This window comes from Lepisma saccharinum, chromosome 22 (assembly GCF_977018435.1).
Source record: "Lepisma saccharinum chromosome 22, izLepSacc3.1, whole genome shotgun sequence".
Lineage (NCBI taxonomy): Eukaryota > Metazoa > Arthropoda > Insecta > Zygentoma > Lepismatidae > Lepisma > Lepisma saccharinum.
In genome coordinates, this window is record NC_139250.1 from 34,835,602 (window position 1) to 34,854,930 (window position 19,329).

Here is a 19,329-nt window from a genome sequence, read left to right on the forward strand (position 1 = left end):
AATTATATGCTCAGTCAGATGAAAGGTATATCTTACGACAGCGTATGGTTATCGCTTTCACTTTCAACCAGCCACTTTTTACCTTTTTCCCTCCATCGAATCTAATATTACGTGCTCATTTCATTCTTCCGCCCCTCACTGTTACCATCTAAGTGATAATTTAACCAAATTTAACACTTAATTACCAAACAAAGACTGCATTTATCTCTTTTTAGCAATGGCCGAAGCCAGGAAAATTCTCAATTTCTGAAATTTCTTTCCCTACATCTCCACTTCTAAATGAATGGGATTCCACATTGTTCAGGGTAAATGAAGGTTAGCGCCTGTTCTATATGCAACCAAACGTACACAACGCCAATTTGGGTTGCATATTCCTCAGGATGAGAACATTCGAAGCTTCCGAAATAGACGCGAACATTTGTTACCTAATCTTGATCCACTACAATGATTCTCCAGATAAGTATAGGTATAATTGTCCTTTTAAGAGGAAAATAAGGAAACTATAAAAATACACGATAAAGTAACGATTTGAAAATTGTAAAATTGGCAAAGTTTCGACGAGTTTCCAGGTTGAAGATATCAGAAATACTATTTAATATTTCACACGAAAACGAAATATTGCGTGTATCATATTAAAGTAAAGAACTTATCGGGTTTATTCTTAAAAATTATCTGAAACACAAGAGTTAGGTTTGTTGTATAACAATGAGAAAATATTCAAGTTTTGTTTTCATGGGCAAGACTTTCACAAACAAGGTCATTGTGGCGCTGGTGTAGTGTTAAAGAAAATGTCGACTTTCACAGGTCCCCAGAATCTGCATTTGGAGCTTTGTAAAAGACCAAGTTTATGTGCCACCTATGCCGCAGAATGTGCAACAGCTAAAGGAGAGAATGAGAAACGCCCTTGCTTTGGTGGACGAGGAGTTCTTGGGAAATGTGTGGCAAGAACTAGAATTTAGATGGGTGTGTGTCGCACAACCAGTGGAAGCCACATTGAACATTTGTAGATATTTGTAGCCATTTGTAGACACTCATAGAAACTTGAAGTGTTACTGATTAATAAATATCATTGTTGTATTCCATATACAAGGCGACAACATTACAACGACGCCATAGGGGAGACTCTGCACTTTTATCTTTAGAAAATACAAATTTCTGTTGAGCATGAAAGCTCTTAGAACGTGATAATGGGATGGAAAGTTGGGTGTACTATTGCCGCTTGAAAAGACGATAAATGATTTACATAGAAGTCAAAGAAAGGGAATGATAAATGTTAAGGGAACGGACAACAGGCAATTACTAGGACAGGAACATTGATCATTGTCTTGTGAGCGGCCCCGATGAAGCACTATTTATGAGTGATGAATCATTGTGACAGAGAAGTGAACGCAAGTGTCTGTACAGCAAGGGAAGGACAATATATTACTATTACAAAATTCGAGAACATAATTGCAACAAGTCTATGTGCAAATGTGGAATTGCTCTGCTTTTTATCATAGCTATATAATATTGTTAATTAATTTATATATGTATTTAGTTTCTGAAGTTCTGTAGTGTTCACCACAATTTCATAAGTTCATTTACACGTCCATGTTCATCTGTTCATGTTCAACTTCTATGTTCTTTTTTCACTCATCGAGCTCCAAGTACCTTTCATCCATGTTTTTTGTTTAGTTTCTCTTCTTCTTTCCGTGTAATATTTTCTTTTCAATATCCCATTGGAATGTCAGAACTACATATTGTATCGTACCCAAGGTATTGGGTAGAAGTGACAAGTCTTTCGTCATTCTTAGCATAGCAGGAAACCGAGAATGGAATGCGGAATAAGCAATTATGCAAACGTTAGGTTATTGACTTGAGAGCGTATGTGGAATGGGCATTGGAATCGAGAGGGAGCGAGAACAGTTGGCGAGGATACGAGACAGAGTAAATATTGCAGATGGTGAGAAAGAGCGGAAGTGGGAGACGATTATTGGATAATGGTGCGTGAACAGAGTGAATTCTGACAGGGAGGTCAGACATGTGACAATTGGGAGGACAAGTGTGGAAATAACCTTCATCTAATTCTGAGGCAAGTAATATCCTTTTCTAGACAAATCCATATCGGTTCAGTCATGAAGAGTACAAAACCCATATCTAACTTAAGTTAATTCTATTGCCATTCCTTTAAATGTAACCTCTTGCATATATCACATTTAGACCAGGCGAGTGATTACCATCTGATGATGAATAACTACACAACCCAATACAATCTAAAGTGGTCTACTTCGATCCCAACGCAGTATTACCATTGTGTTACGGTATGTAACTGTAATTTAACAGATTTCATTATTGAATGCTGCACTTTTATCTTACGTTTATAATTACATTGTTCTCTCCTTGACACTCTTGCAAAACATCTCCAAAGATCAATTTCTGTCGACCATTAATTCGATTCATTTTCCTAATTTAATTTCAAACTTCTGCTCTGTATATTTATCTATTTATTTGTTTATTTAAAAGAGAATTCTAAATACAGCATTAGCCATTTAACATTGGAATGTTTTGACTTTGATTGATTGAGTGATTTGCTTTATTTTACTTCGCTTTTTCTGCCAATTTTGGCAAATTTGCGAAGATGGGGATAATATTATGAAATTATGAAAGACACTCACAAACATTCATGCCCAGGCTGGGATTTGAACCTGGGACCCCTAACATTGGAATGTACTAACAATAGATAATAACAATAAAAAATAACATTATATACAAAAATTACACGGGATAAAATAACGTATGCAATTTTGCACAATATCCTTCTAAAAAGTATTATTGTAAGAAAGATGGGCTTTCGAACCATCACACTGAAAAAATTGATTTTGTTATATCGCGCTCTACGGGCATGGGCATGGGTGTTCTTTGTGTCCTTTCATCAATTTCATCATATCATCACTCATCCTCATCCTCTTGACTAGCCAAAAGTGGCAGAAAAGCGATGTAAAATAAACCAAATTAATTAAGAAAAACTAAATATGCAAAACTAAATATGCTGACCAAGGCAGTAATTTATTTTATTAAAAACATAAACTAAACGTAACGTTTCAACCTTCTAGCAAGGTCTTCTTCAGACTCTGTATCAAGTACAAGTTGAAGGTTGAAACGTTACGTTTAGTTTATGTTTTTAATAAAATAAATGACTGCCTTGGTCAGCATATTTAGTTTTTCATAATCATGGAAACAAGGCTTAATGATGTTACAAATTAATTAATAAACCTTCTTTGATTATAAAACGTGAACGAAACACCATACCTCTTAATTCAAAAGCGCTTGTTAACAAATCCCGATTCCTCAATCAAACGTAAAGGTCTCTTTGTTTGAAAATGTCATTCTTTGCATTACGCGTATTGAATCACTAGTTGTTTGCAGTGTAGAGGAATTACAAGACAAACAAGACCAGCTCAAGAGATGCATTTAGATAATTGAAGACTGGACGTCAATATACCATAGACAATGTTTGCCGGGATATTCATCACGAAAATGTGGAACGAAGAAAGAGCAATTTTCAACCGAGAGGCGGCGTATGTTTTCCACCGAACGTAAACACCGTATGCGACTCATAAATTGCTATCTTCGAGATCTGATCGCTTGCCACAAGCCTCGATTTCTTCACTGGATCAATAGATCTCGCGTGCGGCACTTTCTCGTTGAGTCAGCTTCCCCTGACCCCCATCCGCGTAAAAGTTCTACAGCATACTGCGACAAAGATCATGAATCATACTTTTCTGATTTAAATTTCCACTGTTCCTAAGTTGTTGTCCACTTTTCGAGGTTACTCACGTTAATGGCATTGAAGGGAAGTTTGTTGTGAATTTGCTTTGTGCTTGGATACGTATTGTAGTTTCGAGTGGCGGGAGCAATGCTTACAATGCTTTGTGTATTTGAGGTTTTAAGTCCATTTTATGCACAGATAGGCTAATTGGGACTAGACTTACACTCTAAGAAATATTGCAGCTAAGTTACCACCGCTCCGTTACACCCTGATTGATGTAACATAACCTAATTGTATGTCAAAGACCTCCATTTGGTGTGGTTTGATAGAAAATTGTGTAAGAAGCCACCAAAGATGGTGCTAAACGACACACATTTTACATTAACACGAAAAGGAGTGTCCTGTTGCAACCACTCTTGGAGGAATCTCTGATGTATATATTTTCAGAACCACTATGTGGCTCCACCGGGTATCGAACCAGGAACCCCTTGATTACAAGGTGACGACGTTACCGCTGCGCCATCGGGAGTGCCACCTTGATTTCAATGATATAGCGTTAGACACTATCTTGTCGGGAGGCTCAGATCAATACTGATATAACGAAATTGATAAGGATGATGCCGAAACAAACATTCCTAAGACATGAAAGGTGGCGAAATATCCTCAGTCCTGTAGACCGGATGTGATACGTGTTTGTAATTCTCATATTTGACGTCGATTTAGACTGATCGTAATGACGGCTATTGACAGCGTGGATTGAAGATGTAGTAGTGTAGTGGTCACTCTTAATACTGTAGAATAAGTAATCCGTTATGTGTTAGAATGTGTGTGGAGAAAAATTGATAACAATGACGCTCATTGGGACCCCAGTCAGAAATATGTACATGTTTGCCTCTTTCAAAAAGACGATTTCTCCTATGATATGTGTCTTGAATCGCGAATATTTTACGAAACTTATAATTGATACGCCACCGTATATCTATAGGATAACACATAGTTAACTTTTGATTTTATATTTGCAGGGAAGATCGAATGCTGAAAATTAAAAGTCGACAACGTAAAATCATGGTTTTACTGTAAACTAATACTTTGTCAGTTTTAAAATTCACAAAGTATTCTATGCATTGATCACCACTTGGTTGAAGAGAGTCTCCTCGCACAGCAAAGCAATCGAACCCTCAACAGCGGGACAGGCGGGAAGGGTCGCCCTTCTTGGGCTTCACTAATCGATAGCCTCCACTTAGCGGTGCCAAAAGTCAGCGGGGCGCTGGGAACCTCAGCAGCCGCGGGGAATTACTAGACATGTTGGGGAGGCGAAAGAAAACAAGACAGTGTTGCCAAACGCTGACTTTTTATCTTATTTATTTTTCGGTCTGGAATCGTTACATGATGACAAACAAAAAATAAAGTTTTAAAAGTAACATATATGAAAAAGACATGGCCTAGTGTTTCTAGCTTATTTACAATTTAGAAACTTATGTTATACCAAACAAATGTTCAATTTAAAGCTCATATTATACCGAACGGCAAGTAGCAAGATGGTTGACTGTCCTAACATGAGTGTTCATTGGAGAATGAGAGCGCTGTTAACTTCTAACATTTGGCAAATTTACTGTACTTCTCAACATTACGATGATTTTAAATAAATATTTGTTATCAGTTCTCAAAATAGCTTCATATATTTAAAATAATAACTAAACTTTTGCATTCACATTAGTAGAAATTTCAATTCATTTTCGTAAATAGTACAATTCTTACAGATTTCTTGGATACGTCATTTTCCAAGATTAATTTGAATTTCCGTTTACTTCCCCAATGCAAGCTGTGATGGGATGATATTGTTGGGAAACTGTAGTGTACAAATACTTACATATATTTGTTATATAACAAGTAGAAAACACTCGGCAGAAAAGTGCCGAAAAATAAGTAAACAAACATGCACAAAAGCAGAAGTAAATTAAATAGTTATTACTTGTGTTTTGGAATGATTAATGACTAACTAACTAACTCTCTAGCCTTCTTAAGCCCGAAGGTTCATGGCTGCTGCAACACAGGCCTTCCATCTGTCCCTATCCTGAGCAAGATCTATATACTCTTTTCCATCCCTACTAATTTCCTTTAGGTCCATCTCGACGTTGTCCCTCCATCTTCGTCTTGGCCTTCCTACTGGTATTTTACCATCACATTTCTCAACAAGAATCCTGTAAACTCTTTTTTCCTCTCCCATTCGTACCACATGGTCTGACCGCCTAAATCTTCTTGATTTAATCATTCGATTAATGACAACAACAAAAATTGGTTATGTATGTAAACATTGTCTAAAAATATCCACAAAATGTATTTTAGTTTATTTACGTGTTAAAATACGGGATAAATATTCATTATTATTCGAAATATTGTTTAATTGAAAGCGGTTGTATTTCAATGCGAAATAATTAAAATGCAAAATTTCATAAATTAAAAACACAAATACTGCACGTAAAAGTATGAACAATACTGCCTATAAACAAATATACAAAACTGCCTACAAACTTATAAACCAGAGCTGTTTTTAAAGTTATAAACAAAACAGCCTGAAACGTATAAACAAAACCTGCCTTGTAATGATGTTAGATCATTACGTGACACTATTTATGTATTTTATTACATTTGTTTATTAATTACTTATATTTAGACCTTCCGGTTTCTTGGCTCGTACGTCTTAACCCCTTTAGATAGAAGCCAAGATGTATATTCATTTTTGTAAATATGTAAGTAGAATAAATATTATATCTACAAGTACTGAGGCGTTCCGTTATGATTTGAGGGAAACTCATAATACCTGTATTTAAAGTACTTTTTAAGTGTTTTGTTGGACCTAGGGTTTTTTGTTTTGTTGTAGGTAAGAGGTGTTCGACGAGGTAAGAAATAGCCGTGGTGAAGAATCGTCGGAGCTAGAAGTGCAGAGGTAAAAACACAAATTACACCCTAACCAGCTTATAAAGGCAACCCATCATTACACCATTATAAACCATCTTGAGGACACGTCTGTGATAATGTGCACGCTTTTGTATCGAGGATGACACAAGAGAAAATTACATGCTAAGTTGGAGGCTATCTCTTGCGACAACTTATGATTATCGCTTTTCTTCCTTATCTCCCTCCATCGAATCTAATATTACCTGCTGTTTTCATTCTACCGCCCTTCACTGTTACCACCCAAGTGATTTTTTTTACCAAATTTGATAAGTAAACAAAAGAATGCATTTGGCTATTTTTGTCAATGACCGAAATTGATTGATTGATCGAGTTGGCGTTTTAAGTCCACTTTGTGCACAGTAAGGCTAATCGGGACCGGACCTACAGTTTAAAGTGGGACCCGAACCACTATGTGCCTCCATCGAGTATTGAACCCGGGACACAATTACCGAAATGAAATGTTCCCCTGCATCTCCATTTCAAGATGGATTCGATTCCACACTCCTCGGGGCAAATAAAGTTTAGCGCCTCGCCTCTATGCAACCAAACGTACACAACCCACAATTGGGTTGCATACTTTGCAGGATGAGGACATTCAAAGCATACCAATCGAAGAAAACGCGAACATTTGTTATCCAAACTTGATCAACTGTAATGATTCTCCATATAAATATCATTGTGCTTTTAAGGGGAAAATTAGGAAACTTAAGATAAATAAAGATTCGAAAATTGGAAAATTGGCTTTAAAGTTTCACCGAGTTTCCAGTTGAAGACATCAGAAATATTTAATGTTTCAAATGAGAACGAAATAAATACAACGTGTATCATAATAGAGTCAACAACATATCAGGTTCATTGTTAAAAATGATCTGAAACACGACAATGAGGTTTGTGGTATAACAATGCAATGCACAAGACTTTTAACACGGTCAATGTGGTGCTTTTGTAGTGTTAAAGAAAATGGCGACTTTTACAGGATCCCTGATCTTAGACCCCTAGACTTCTGCATTTTGGGCTTTGTCAAAGACAAAGTCTATGTACCACAGAATTTGCAACAGCTAAAGGAGAGAATAAGAAACGCCCTTGCTTTGGTGGAAAAGGAGTTATTGGGGGAAATGTGAATTTCAATGGGATGTGTGTTGCATAACTGGTGGAAGCCATGTTGAAAATTTGTATAGCCATTGGTAGCTATTTGTACTCATTCGTACGCATTCGAAGAAACTTGAAATGTTACTGATTGATACATAATAAATATCATTATTGTATTCCATATAGTTTAGTCAAAATAAATTCTTAAAGTTGATTACTATATTATGATACACCCTGTATAAGATGTTACACTGTTTGTAGCATATCGTTGTTCTTTTCATACACACACACAACACAACAGGTGAAACATGACAATAACACTATCAGAATATAGGTATGATGTGTAGCCTTGGTGATAAAACTGGTTTGGAGAACGAAGTGAAATGTTTTTCCCGGCTGCGACAACGTGTTCGTTTTTATTCGTGATTTAAATATTGAATGCGCATTTCTATGTCTTGAGGATAGTCGCTACGATGACGATTACTAGTTAACAGAACACTGCTCGGTGACTGAACAGGTTAAGTGTTATACTTTCGATCCCATCAACGACGTTCCCAGGTTCGAGTCCCGGCCTGGTATCAATATCATCTAATAATCGCTCACTGTCACGATTAGACAAACGTGACAGAAAAGAGACACCAAATATCAAAAATACAAATACTAATGGGCACAGCAAACAACGAGACAATTACATTCCACTCCATATTCAAACTTAAGCTTCTATTGGAGAATATAACGATGTACTGTGGCGTTGTTAATAATAATGACCTACTTCGAAAAAATCAATGTTGCCTACCCAAATAAATTACACTGAGTGGATTAGCTGGCATTGTGTTAGAGCAAGAGACGTAAGGCAAAGCGAGATTTCGTGTCTCGGCTTTCAGGTTGCGAGACCAGTGTCTCTCGGATCGATTCCAATATGCGCCTTCTTTATTGTACCATAGGTAATCTCTAAAGGTCACAATACATTCACACCCTCCGGTTTAACTTACGTAAAAGGAATAATTATGCAATTGTCGGATCTCTAACACACAAGTTCCGCTGTAGACATCTTGATTCGAACATTGTACGAACATCCCCACAAATGCTGATTTTATGTTTTCGTTAACGTATTTTTCTGATTAACATCAAAACCAGAGATTCCAATCCAAGTCTACACCCATATATTTTGAGATTTCTTGCTTCACAAAGTTTCCATTTGTACAAATCTCTCTAGCATTCTTAAACCCGAAGGTTTATGGCTGAAGAAACATAAGCCTTCCATCTATCTCTATTCAAGGCAAGATCAATCGTAAAGAGATGATAATTATGTATAAAAAGAAGGGAAGGATAATCATTGAAAATCAGGAAGAGGAAATTTAGTAATATAAAAGTTTCCATTACTCCCAGTCAGGAAATATTAATGGAATGCTTATGTCAGTTATTGCCGAGTTGGATTTACTAAGGGGCATAACCAGGAAAGGTGCGAGTAGGAAGGATGACATCTGAATAACTGGGGATTATTATGTGGAAAGAGAGGAGAATAAATGATTGGGGGAAAAGAGTAAAGGGGGATTCATTCGTGAGTCGTTAGCGAAGCAGTAGTTCAGAGGAGATTCACGTCTATCGCTGAGACGTGTAAAAATCCTTACTTTCATATCCAAATATGTGCCGGGCCCAACCATAGTCATGTAAAACGCATTTGAGTTTGCGAGTCCTTGAAAGTTATTTTAAGGTTGTGTTTTTACCTCTCGCAGCTGAGCCCATGGAGGTAATTAGTGTGTAAATAGGATCGAGCTTACGCACCCCAGGAAATCGGTCCCAGTACCGAAAGTACTATGTTACCCATGGAGGAGAGTCAGTCTTTACAGCTTTCAGGTAACTGAACGTACAGTGGTCGATACGCAATCCAATCTTTTCCAGCCTTACCGATTTCCTTTAGGTTCATCTCAACGTTATCCCTCCATCTTCGTGTTGGCCTTCTACAGTTTTCCCAACAAGAATCCTGTCAATTTGTACCAATAAGTTAATAAATTCAACGTCACTATAAATTCAATCTGAACGTTCAATATTTGTAATATTTGTTCTTAAAGCTACATATATGAAGGAAAGTAGTGGGAAAAACAAATGTATTCATGACGTAGCATATATAGTTGTAGTGATATCAAGTTTTAACATCCATCTTATCTTCTGTAGTGGAGAAGTAATATGATTTGCGAAAAAAATCTCCAAATATTCTGAACTTGTTCTTGAATCGTTCCTAGCCTCATTCGTTATTCTTATAACAATGTGAGAGATTGAGATAAAATTGACATTTAAGCATATTTCCACTAGCTGAAATCTAGCAAAGGTAAGTTTGTTACCAATATATTGGTTCGTCTCTTAAGCACTGCATCCTGTGTCAATGTTAATATTGTTTAATTTTGTCAAGTTTATTTTGTCAGTGAGTTATGAATACAGTAAAACCTCGTTAATCCGGACAGCAAAAGGAAAAAAAACAGAATGCAAGGTTTTGAATGTGGCTAGAAGTCAACAAGAGAACTTCCAAAAGAAATATCAGTAAACCACTGATGAAATTCTGTTTCCCGCAGACTTTGTACTGAACTGTATAGTGTATTTAGGCCTATGCCCTTTAAATACACCATAATGAAACGTGTTTTGTTGCTATAAACGAAGTTTTAATGCAGTTTCTACTGTTCTTTTAGGTTATTTCAGTTAATCCGGAATCCCCCCATAAGTCCGGATTAACGAGGTTTTACTGTAATATAAAATACAAGTTTTAATAATATGAATTACTACAAGGTAAACTAAAGTATCTTTAATGGTCGAGGTCTGCCATGCTTATTGGCTGATGTGTGGTTAGCAAGTGAGCCTTATCCCCTATGTTTTCTGGCGTCCTATACACGCGCTGAATTTTTTTTCTCATGAAGAAACTCTCGAATATACCCCACAATGCCGAGTCTACTTCGAAGATTTTGGCCCGCACCGGGAACTGAATTCTGGACTGTTCCCACAGAAGACGAGAGCGTTAAGACCTCACCTACGTGTGATCCCTACACTGCATAAGTACTTTATAATAACCGTATACCATATACGAAATCATAATATTCCGCTTTAATTAAAGTGGAAATTTTTTATCTACTTCGGCAAGAGCTGTGTTGTAAATTATTATTCTGTTATGTTGGCAGGAAGAAAAAATGATTGTAATATTATGCTGACATTGGGGGCACCAGAAGTTTCCATCTAGGCATGCGGTGAATAGACGATGCCAAAGGAGTGGTGCAGGTGGACCACAGCCCACAGGAATCCCCCCGATCTGAATTGAGCTAGGACTTTACATTTCTCAACTCGTTCGTTTTAACCACCAGTATTGGTTTCACATTACCAAGGAGACAAGGAGATGCAGCATTACAATTTAAGTGTGAGGTGGGAAAGTGTATTACGGACATGTGAATTCTTTGTGAATAAAATGGAAACCTCTGAACTGTGAATTATACTTGAAGATATATTTTAATGAGACTTTCAGCAAGTACATTAAAATGTAATAAAAAGGAATTCCGTATCCAGCAATGACTCCACCAATACCAAGTATTGTTTTAAGTTCACTTTATGCACGGATAGGCTAATCGGGACTGAATCTACAGTTATAAAAGTAACTGAATTACAGTTACAATTAATTGGTTCAGAAAGTAATGAGATACAGTTAGGGCTACTTAGATAAAAACATAAGTGAGTTATACAGGTAGTTACTTGGTTCAAAAGGTAAGAGAGGAATAGTTACTTGGTTATAATTACATGATTCAAAAGTAACTGTGTTACGCTTACTTGGTTCAAACAGTAACTAATTAATTGTAGTTACATGGTTCAAAATGTAGCCGAGGTACAGTTACAATTTAAAAAGCAACTTGTTAGTCACAGTTACTCATTTTGAAAAGTAACTAACTTTCAGTTACACGCAATGGATGATCATTAATTGTAATAAAATAAGCATATGAAGACTTAAATATGTTATATTTATGTTTCTGGTACATACAATAAGTCTTTGCATTATTACAACAAGCAAATGAGGGATCAGGAAGTCAGTTTTGCTTGAACGATAATTCATTCATTTTGTTGTAGAATGCACAAAAGTCTTCGCGTGCAATAAGAATTAACAAACCGCAATTAAGCATAAATGTTCAAAATTTATCATGTGACGAAGCCTAGCTTATTGCCTTAGACGATTCCACGAAAATACTTTCACCTTAGCATCCAGAGAAGACTTATATTCGGAAACAACAAAGTTGCCAAATTTAGATTTTTCTCCAAGTTACAAATGTTGAAGTTAACAATTTAAGTGTCTTAAAGTAACTATTACTAACGTTGCATCTTTTGATTTGATTGTAGATACTGATTTTGGTCGATTTTGCTTGGCTTTTGTGTCACTTTTAGCTAATTACGAAGGATGAGTGATGATACGATGGAATTGATGAAGGGACACTCACAAAAGAACACCCATGTCCAGACCGGGATTTGAACCCGACACCCCTGGCGTCACGGAGCGCTGTGTTAACCAGCTACTCTTTGAACCAAGTAACCAAATCAGTTATTTTCTAAACTCAGTATGTGTAAATGTAACTGTACCAACTAACTGTCTCAGATAATTTTTGAACAAAGTACTCAGGTGCTTTTCAAACGAAGTAACTCTAAAAGTAACTGTTTATGTTACTTCTCTTGACAAAAAGTAACTCTGTTTCGGTTTTTTACTTTTAAAAAGTAGCTGTTATATATTAGTGGAAGTTAAGTTATGAAGCCATGGGCTGAAACAGCCATAAATTTCAAATGATAATATATGTTGTTGTTATGGTTTCTTGTTGTTGATTTTTTACATGTGTTATGGAGTTAATATAAAAAATGTTCAGAACCCAAGTGTTTCATTGAATAAGTTCTTCGAATGAATTGCACGATAAGTGGCGACGATGGATTGGATACATTTGTAAGTTTAACAAGTAATAAGATTATTGTAGTTGAATAGAAGATTCAAATCTTAGAAGTTCGAAAAATGAATACATTGCCATTCTTCGAATCCTATGAGGTAGGAAGTAATATTAAAGCTTATGTATGAATATTTGATTCATTTCTAAAAGCACAAGAAGTTAAAGAAGATACAAAGGTTCATTTATTGTTATCAGTGATTGGAAATAATGCGTATGAGGCATTGTATATTAAATTAACTCCATAACACATGTATATATCAACAACAAGTAACCATAACAACAATATATATTATCATTTGAAATTTATGGCTGTTTCAGCACATGGCTTCATAACTTAACTTCCACTAATATATAACAGTAGCTAGCTACAGTTAGAATTTCTGAAGAAAATTTTTAGTTACTTCTAAACACTTGTGTATGTAGGAGTTTTCGTACTTACCTCCCAGGGAGACGCAGAGCGTCCATATCCCCCCATGCATCGGGACAAGGAAAATCAGGGAAACATCTCTCTTCGTCCTGATCTTCCCATACTTCCCGCCGTCAGACCCTTGAAGGTCGTAGGTGACCGATGAGGTCCGAAGGTAGGAGGGTGTATTATGCGAAATTGTGATCTTGGCAGCCAGTCCGTCGAACAACCATTCTAGTTTGTGGGCCGTGTTGTTCCTTTGGGCTATCGCCTCCACCTTGTTATGATCGAAACGCATGATCTCCCAGTAATCCGTCATCACCGCGACGCAGAGCAGGGTCGTGGCAGACGTCGTCACGAACACAGTGATCACAAGGAAAAAGACGCTGGGTTGCATAGCGCGGACACACTTTTTCTCCACGGTACGTCGCCTGGACAACAATGCTGGCATTACATAAAGTTATGGAACAACTACATACATTCTTCTACTCGAACTTGTTCAGCATCCCTTCTTTAAAACGCATATAAAGAAAGAACAGTCCAAAAGGCACGAACTTTAGACAACATTATCACAATAACCTGAATTACTGTCAAAACCTCACAAAATGCACTTCTTTGTCACCTTCACGATATCCATTCTGTCGTAAACACAGCTCGCTTAAACTTTTCTACGCTATACATAAACAGCAACCATTAAAAATGTATCACAGTTCCGTAGGAGTACTCAGTAATTTAGTGGAAACATTCACTGGGAAGTTCTTTAACAAACTTGACAGTTCAAATATTCTTTTAGACACGACAAAGCACATACATTCTCGCATTACGTAAAGTTAGTTTGCCCTTATGCCTTAATATAGCCTGTGATTCAACGTACTGTGTGCTAATTCTCAGATAACGTTCATCCAAATATCTATAATTGGTGCAATGTAAACAAGAAAAGTCAAAATCGCCCTTGCACATTTTTTCTGCGAGACGCTCGCGTTGAAAAGAAAAAGCACAGACTATTCATGAAAGTAAAATTTAGGTTCTTCCAGCAAAGTTCGTTGGCCATCGCCGTGAGGAACGACAGTACCGAACGCACTTTTCGAGAATTCTCGCGTTACGTCATCTCGGGTTGACGTCATTTCGCGCTTATCCACAGCGCCACCTATCCGGTCCGTGGCTGATCGCCGTCTGTCACTCGCTGCGGCTGAGAGCGGTCTGTGACGTTTCTCTCCCGTGATGCCTTGCGCGTTGCGATCGAATGGGGCATCCGTGATTTTCCTATGCGTCGACAAACACGTCAACTTTCGTGCCTTGCTGGGAAAAGATCGACTGTGAGGAAAAAAGCGCCTCTACTGCAAAATACCATTAAAATGCAACTCGGGTAAATTCCTAGAAGGCATACGTCATATCGTTGTACTTAAACAATGCCCGACTTAAATATTTCTCTGTGAAGTTTACCAGAAATACTGGATTCGAATTATTACTTTTGCCAGTACTTAAAACTATAAAATTCCGTGTTGACCAAATTTTACACTTATGTAGCTTTTTAAAAGGGGCTAACTAACAGATTACGGAAAACTCAAAGATGTCAAATACACATTTTTATCATAACAATGATATACAAATTAAGGTAGGTAAAAACTCATCCACATTGTAATATACAGTGGAGGCAAATGGGGAGGATATGATGTAGCCAACACCAGGCTCTGATAACCTCCTTCGGGGTTGCCCCCAGGTAGCCATTTGTTAGAGGCTGGCTTAACCCCAGAGCTCCTTACAGGGACATTTCTGGAAAATTCCCACTTGAATTCACCCACCACAGGAATCAATCCTGGGTTTCTCCGTATATACATGTATTATACATACATACATACATGTATTATAGTTATTCGGCTGGATTCGCGATGAAATACACTGCAAACATACACAGTCGGTTAGACCACCACAGATTTCCCATAAAAACAACATAATGGACACTACATTATGACCAATAAAGGCCTTTTTCCATAAGATATAAAGATTAACAACAAAAGGCCTCCTCAACTGGGATCCGAACCACTATGTGCCACCGCCGGGAATTAAACCGGGACCCCTAGATTAGACTTGGAAGATAAATTAAATTTAGGTATGTTTGTGGACGTTGATGTCGTTAGGATTCCAAGACTGTAACGTAGTTCTTAGGGAGAATTCACACCGAAAAGACACGCGACACGTGTCGCTTTGGAAGCGAACCCTCAGAAATCAATGCAACCTTTCGAACCGAAGAGACACGGCAAGCTACACGTGTCTCATGTCGCTTGCGTGTCGCTCGGGCTGTGCCGTTTTCTCAATACTGGTCATCATGTCACCTCAGTTTGTTGTTTAAGTAATTATGCGCAGTGAATGTTTCATTCCAACGAGCTGTATTTAGACTCTAGAAGAGAGCCCAACCGGAATCATATTTGAACCTCTAATTTGTTGATATAATAAAGTATCGATAGGTACAATGTTTTAACAATGTTTTAAGATTTAAACACAATGTTCATTTTGCTTTATCAAGTTTTTTGATGCAGTTATCTATCGGCTGTAATTTGCTTTCAACATCGTGTAAAGAGGCCGTGTTTTGGCCATTTACGACGCGACTAAATTTATTTTAAAAAGCCAGCATATGGAGGCACTTTAGTCCAAAATAGATCAGTCAACATGGTGAAGTACTCTAGTGCACGACCCGATACCATCGTATCAACTGTGCTGAGCTGTGAAAGGTTCTGCTGAAAGTTGATGACAACTATCATAATCCCAATATCATATTTGAGTTGTGAGTTTTCGTTTTTTAAGTCCATTTTATGCACAAATAGACTAATCAGAACTGGATCTGCCCGGTGCCTCCCCGGTTATCAAACCAGGGATCACTTAATTGCAAGGAGACGACGTTACCACTTTGTCATCCATATTTTTATATTCGTTAACATTCTTGGGCTAAGGGCATTGTTAAAAAAAATTCGGGACATGGTTTTACGAAGGCTGACAATCACTTATCTAGTGTTTAGGTATTCGTTTAATTCAGGCTGGAAAGTCTGGCGTATACAGTTTGAGGTCAGTGCATATTATGTCTCAGTTTTCTCATGCACGACATGCCTCTCCCGAGTTTCAATAACTTGCACAAAGTTTACAAAGCGATTAACATGTAACAATGTCTCTTGTTACGTTTTTTTTCGGGTGACTAATAAACTGATTAATGCAATTATATCGGTATCATCATGCAAACTGAGAAAAGAAACAAGTGTCGCTTGCACCTTGTCTCTTCGGTGTGAAACTTGCGTGACGCATGTCGCATGTCTCTTCGGTGTGAATTCTCTCTTACAGTAAAATTTAAGAAATCCACGTGAATTTCTTCGGAGGTACATATTTTACGTATTGCATACTTTGTCTTGACCCATTAACATGTTAGTAGCAAGCTGAATTTAGTAAGAATGTGCACAAAAGTTCCCGCGCGTACCGAAGAGCCCCCCCTTCAAAATATCAAAATTGCACGTTCTTAGAAAGTTGCCTGTAACTACTGAACAAACAGGTATTTTCTTATATTTCTAAAAGAGTGGTGAACGCGATAGTACCATAATTTATATGTTACACGATACGAAAGTTATTTACTTTCAAATTAAAAAATAGCAGATTTTCGTGACAAATTTTGAACCCTTAGAGGGATAGAGTACTTTAGTGACGAAATTCGAAAACGTATTTTTTTAAAGTGGTGAAGTAGGTTCCTATAACGTTCATTTGGAAGTGTTAGTCCTACAGAGTTGTTCTTTCATTTCAATGGTTATTAATAAAAATGCTTTAAAATTAGAATTAGTAGAATTTTATATCTTCAACTGATTAGCTGTTATATTTGAAATACGTTTAAATATCAGTCGTAACAAAATATTTGTATTATTTCTTATTGCTACCAGGACAGTATCATAATTGTAATTTATGGGGAGGTATCAAGAAAGCAATTCCATTCCTTCATGACCCTCATAGTAGCTCGCTAGTTTTGGGTATATAGAGAGTTCGCCACTGTCTACAATGTTATAACTGCATAACTAGTGCCGCCAAACGGCTAGTTTGAACACCTATTGCAAAACCTTCAGATGATGGAGTACGTACAATATTTCGGAAAATGAATGTGTTATTTCCATTAACGTACGTTTTAATGTTGTTCGGCTTACAACAGTAAAAGTTCTCATTTTAATGAAGATTTAAATTTCTATTTGCTGCATATTTATCACATACCTGCAAAGTGAGGTCATTCCATCAACCAGTCAACGTTCACTGCCTTTAATTGACTCACCCTTTTGCACACGTCTTGTACTTTAAAGAACCTCTTTATATCTTTGTAGTATGCTGGGCATAAACAGCCTCCTGTAAAGCTGTAAGTCCAATTAAACTTTGTTGAGTTGTTGAGTTATATCTTTGTATATCTCACCGAGTGGTACAATTTGTACTTTTTGTGAACACCGAGAATGAAATGTTAATTTTCATGTGTAGTTGAGGTTCATTATATCAAACTTTTGGAAAGGTGAGCTGGTTGTTATGGATAATAGTCTCGTATAATGAATTTGAGGCAAATGAAAACGTGAATAGGCCTATAGAATATTTGTTAGTCAATCAACCTCTGTTAATGCAATATGTTTTGTTTTTTATGGGTGTGTATTGCAATTTGTCTAACAGCAGTTTTTAAGGAAACGTAATGAATACCACAGATGCATATTTTGTTCTTTTGCGAAGAAGTGAAAAATATTTTTTATATGCTCATGATTTCCACAAAATTACACTTATTGGAACTACATAATAGGGTACTACTTTCGTATAGGTGAGACACCATAAATAATTTATTTCGCACTTTTTTTACATTGCTAAGGTACTATTCTGCATTGCGGAACATTTCTTGAGGTGAAATATTGAATTTCTAACGAAAATAATGTCTATTTCTTACATTTAAGAGTACTTACTGTTATTCGTTATTTCGATTCTGTAACACACATTGTGGCGATAGCGTAGGGTTACTGGTTCATCGCGCGTTGTACGAGTGTTTTGTCGATTTGTACAGTGTTGCAATCTTGTTCACCGAAAAATACCTACTTTCGTGCCCGGATTTGGAATTATGCTAATACCTCGCAAACCATTGACGTTAGCCTCACAAACCATTAACCTTAGCCCCACAAACTATTCACGTTAGCCCCACAAACCATTCACGTTAGCCCCACAAACCATTCACGTTAGCCCCATTCACCATTTCCCGTAAGGTTAGGTTAGGTTAGGTTAGGCAAGCATAGTTTAAAAAATTTAAAAAGAATTAAAAATACTCGACACGTCATGTTATAGTGAAAACACGGCGAGGTTTGAAACACTCACTACGGGGTTTACGTCATCCAACACACGGAACATTGTGCTCTCGTGCAGAAAGCAAATTGCGGCAGCAGCAATAGCGTGTTGGAGAGATATTTTCGCAGAAAAATACATGAATTCGCATTAAAATGGATCAAAACTACATTCCCGAACTTCAACAACGCAAAAGAAAATGATTTGCGTAAGTAGCCTACTTTCTTCTGTAAAAAGTAAGAAATCCGTCTCCGCTATACGAAAGTGTTACCGTATCTAACTTTGCCATTTTAGATTAAAATTAATTATATTGCTTGTATAACACTTTTAACCGTCTGGTTGTCCATATATTGTGCAATTAATGGATTAATACAACAATTTCTGTGTGGATTTAGTCTAGAGTTGTAACTATCTGTATATCTTTGTATAGCCTTGTATATCGTTCCCGGTTTTGGTAAGAATGCAGAATATGGGCTGCTTAGGTGGAACGCGGTTTATAATTTTATGGTAATGGTTTGAAGTTAGTAATCGGGAAAAGTAACTTTCAAGGTGCGAAAATGTGTAATTTTCGAAAAAAGAACGAGAAATACGAGTTCAGGTTAGGAGAAATAAGAGTTCAGGTTAAGCGCTCTTGAAATCATAGCAACGAAGGAAAAAGTGACATGGCGCACAAATCTAGGGAAAGCATACTTACGCAAATCATTTTCTGTAGCGTTGTGGAAGTTCGTGAATGTAGTTTTGATCCATTTTAATGCGAATGCATGTTGTTTTCTGCGAAAATCTCTGCCCGACACGCTGTTTCTGCTTCCGCCATTTGCTTTCTGCACGAGAGCACAATGTTCCGTGTG

At 37.1% G+C, this 19,329-nt stretch overlaps 1 protein-coding gene across 1 annotated transcript in view; it reads right to left on the reverse strand.

Annotated features, from left to right (window-relative positions):
- Positions 1-14,318, reverse strand: part of LOC146004972 (uncharacterized) — a 184,043-nt gene extending 169,725 nt beyond the window's left edge. The window contains exon 1 of the mRNA XM_083144052.1: positions 13,190-14,318. Within this exon, the coding sequence (XP_083000178.1) occupies positions 13,190-13,607 (418 nt within the window). The 5' untranslated portion in view covers positions 13,608-14,318. The remainder of the gene's footprint in view (positions 1-13,189) is intronic.
- Positions 14,319-19,329: the final 5,011 nt, after the last annotated feature.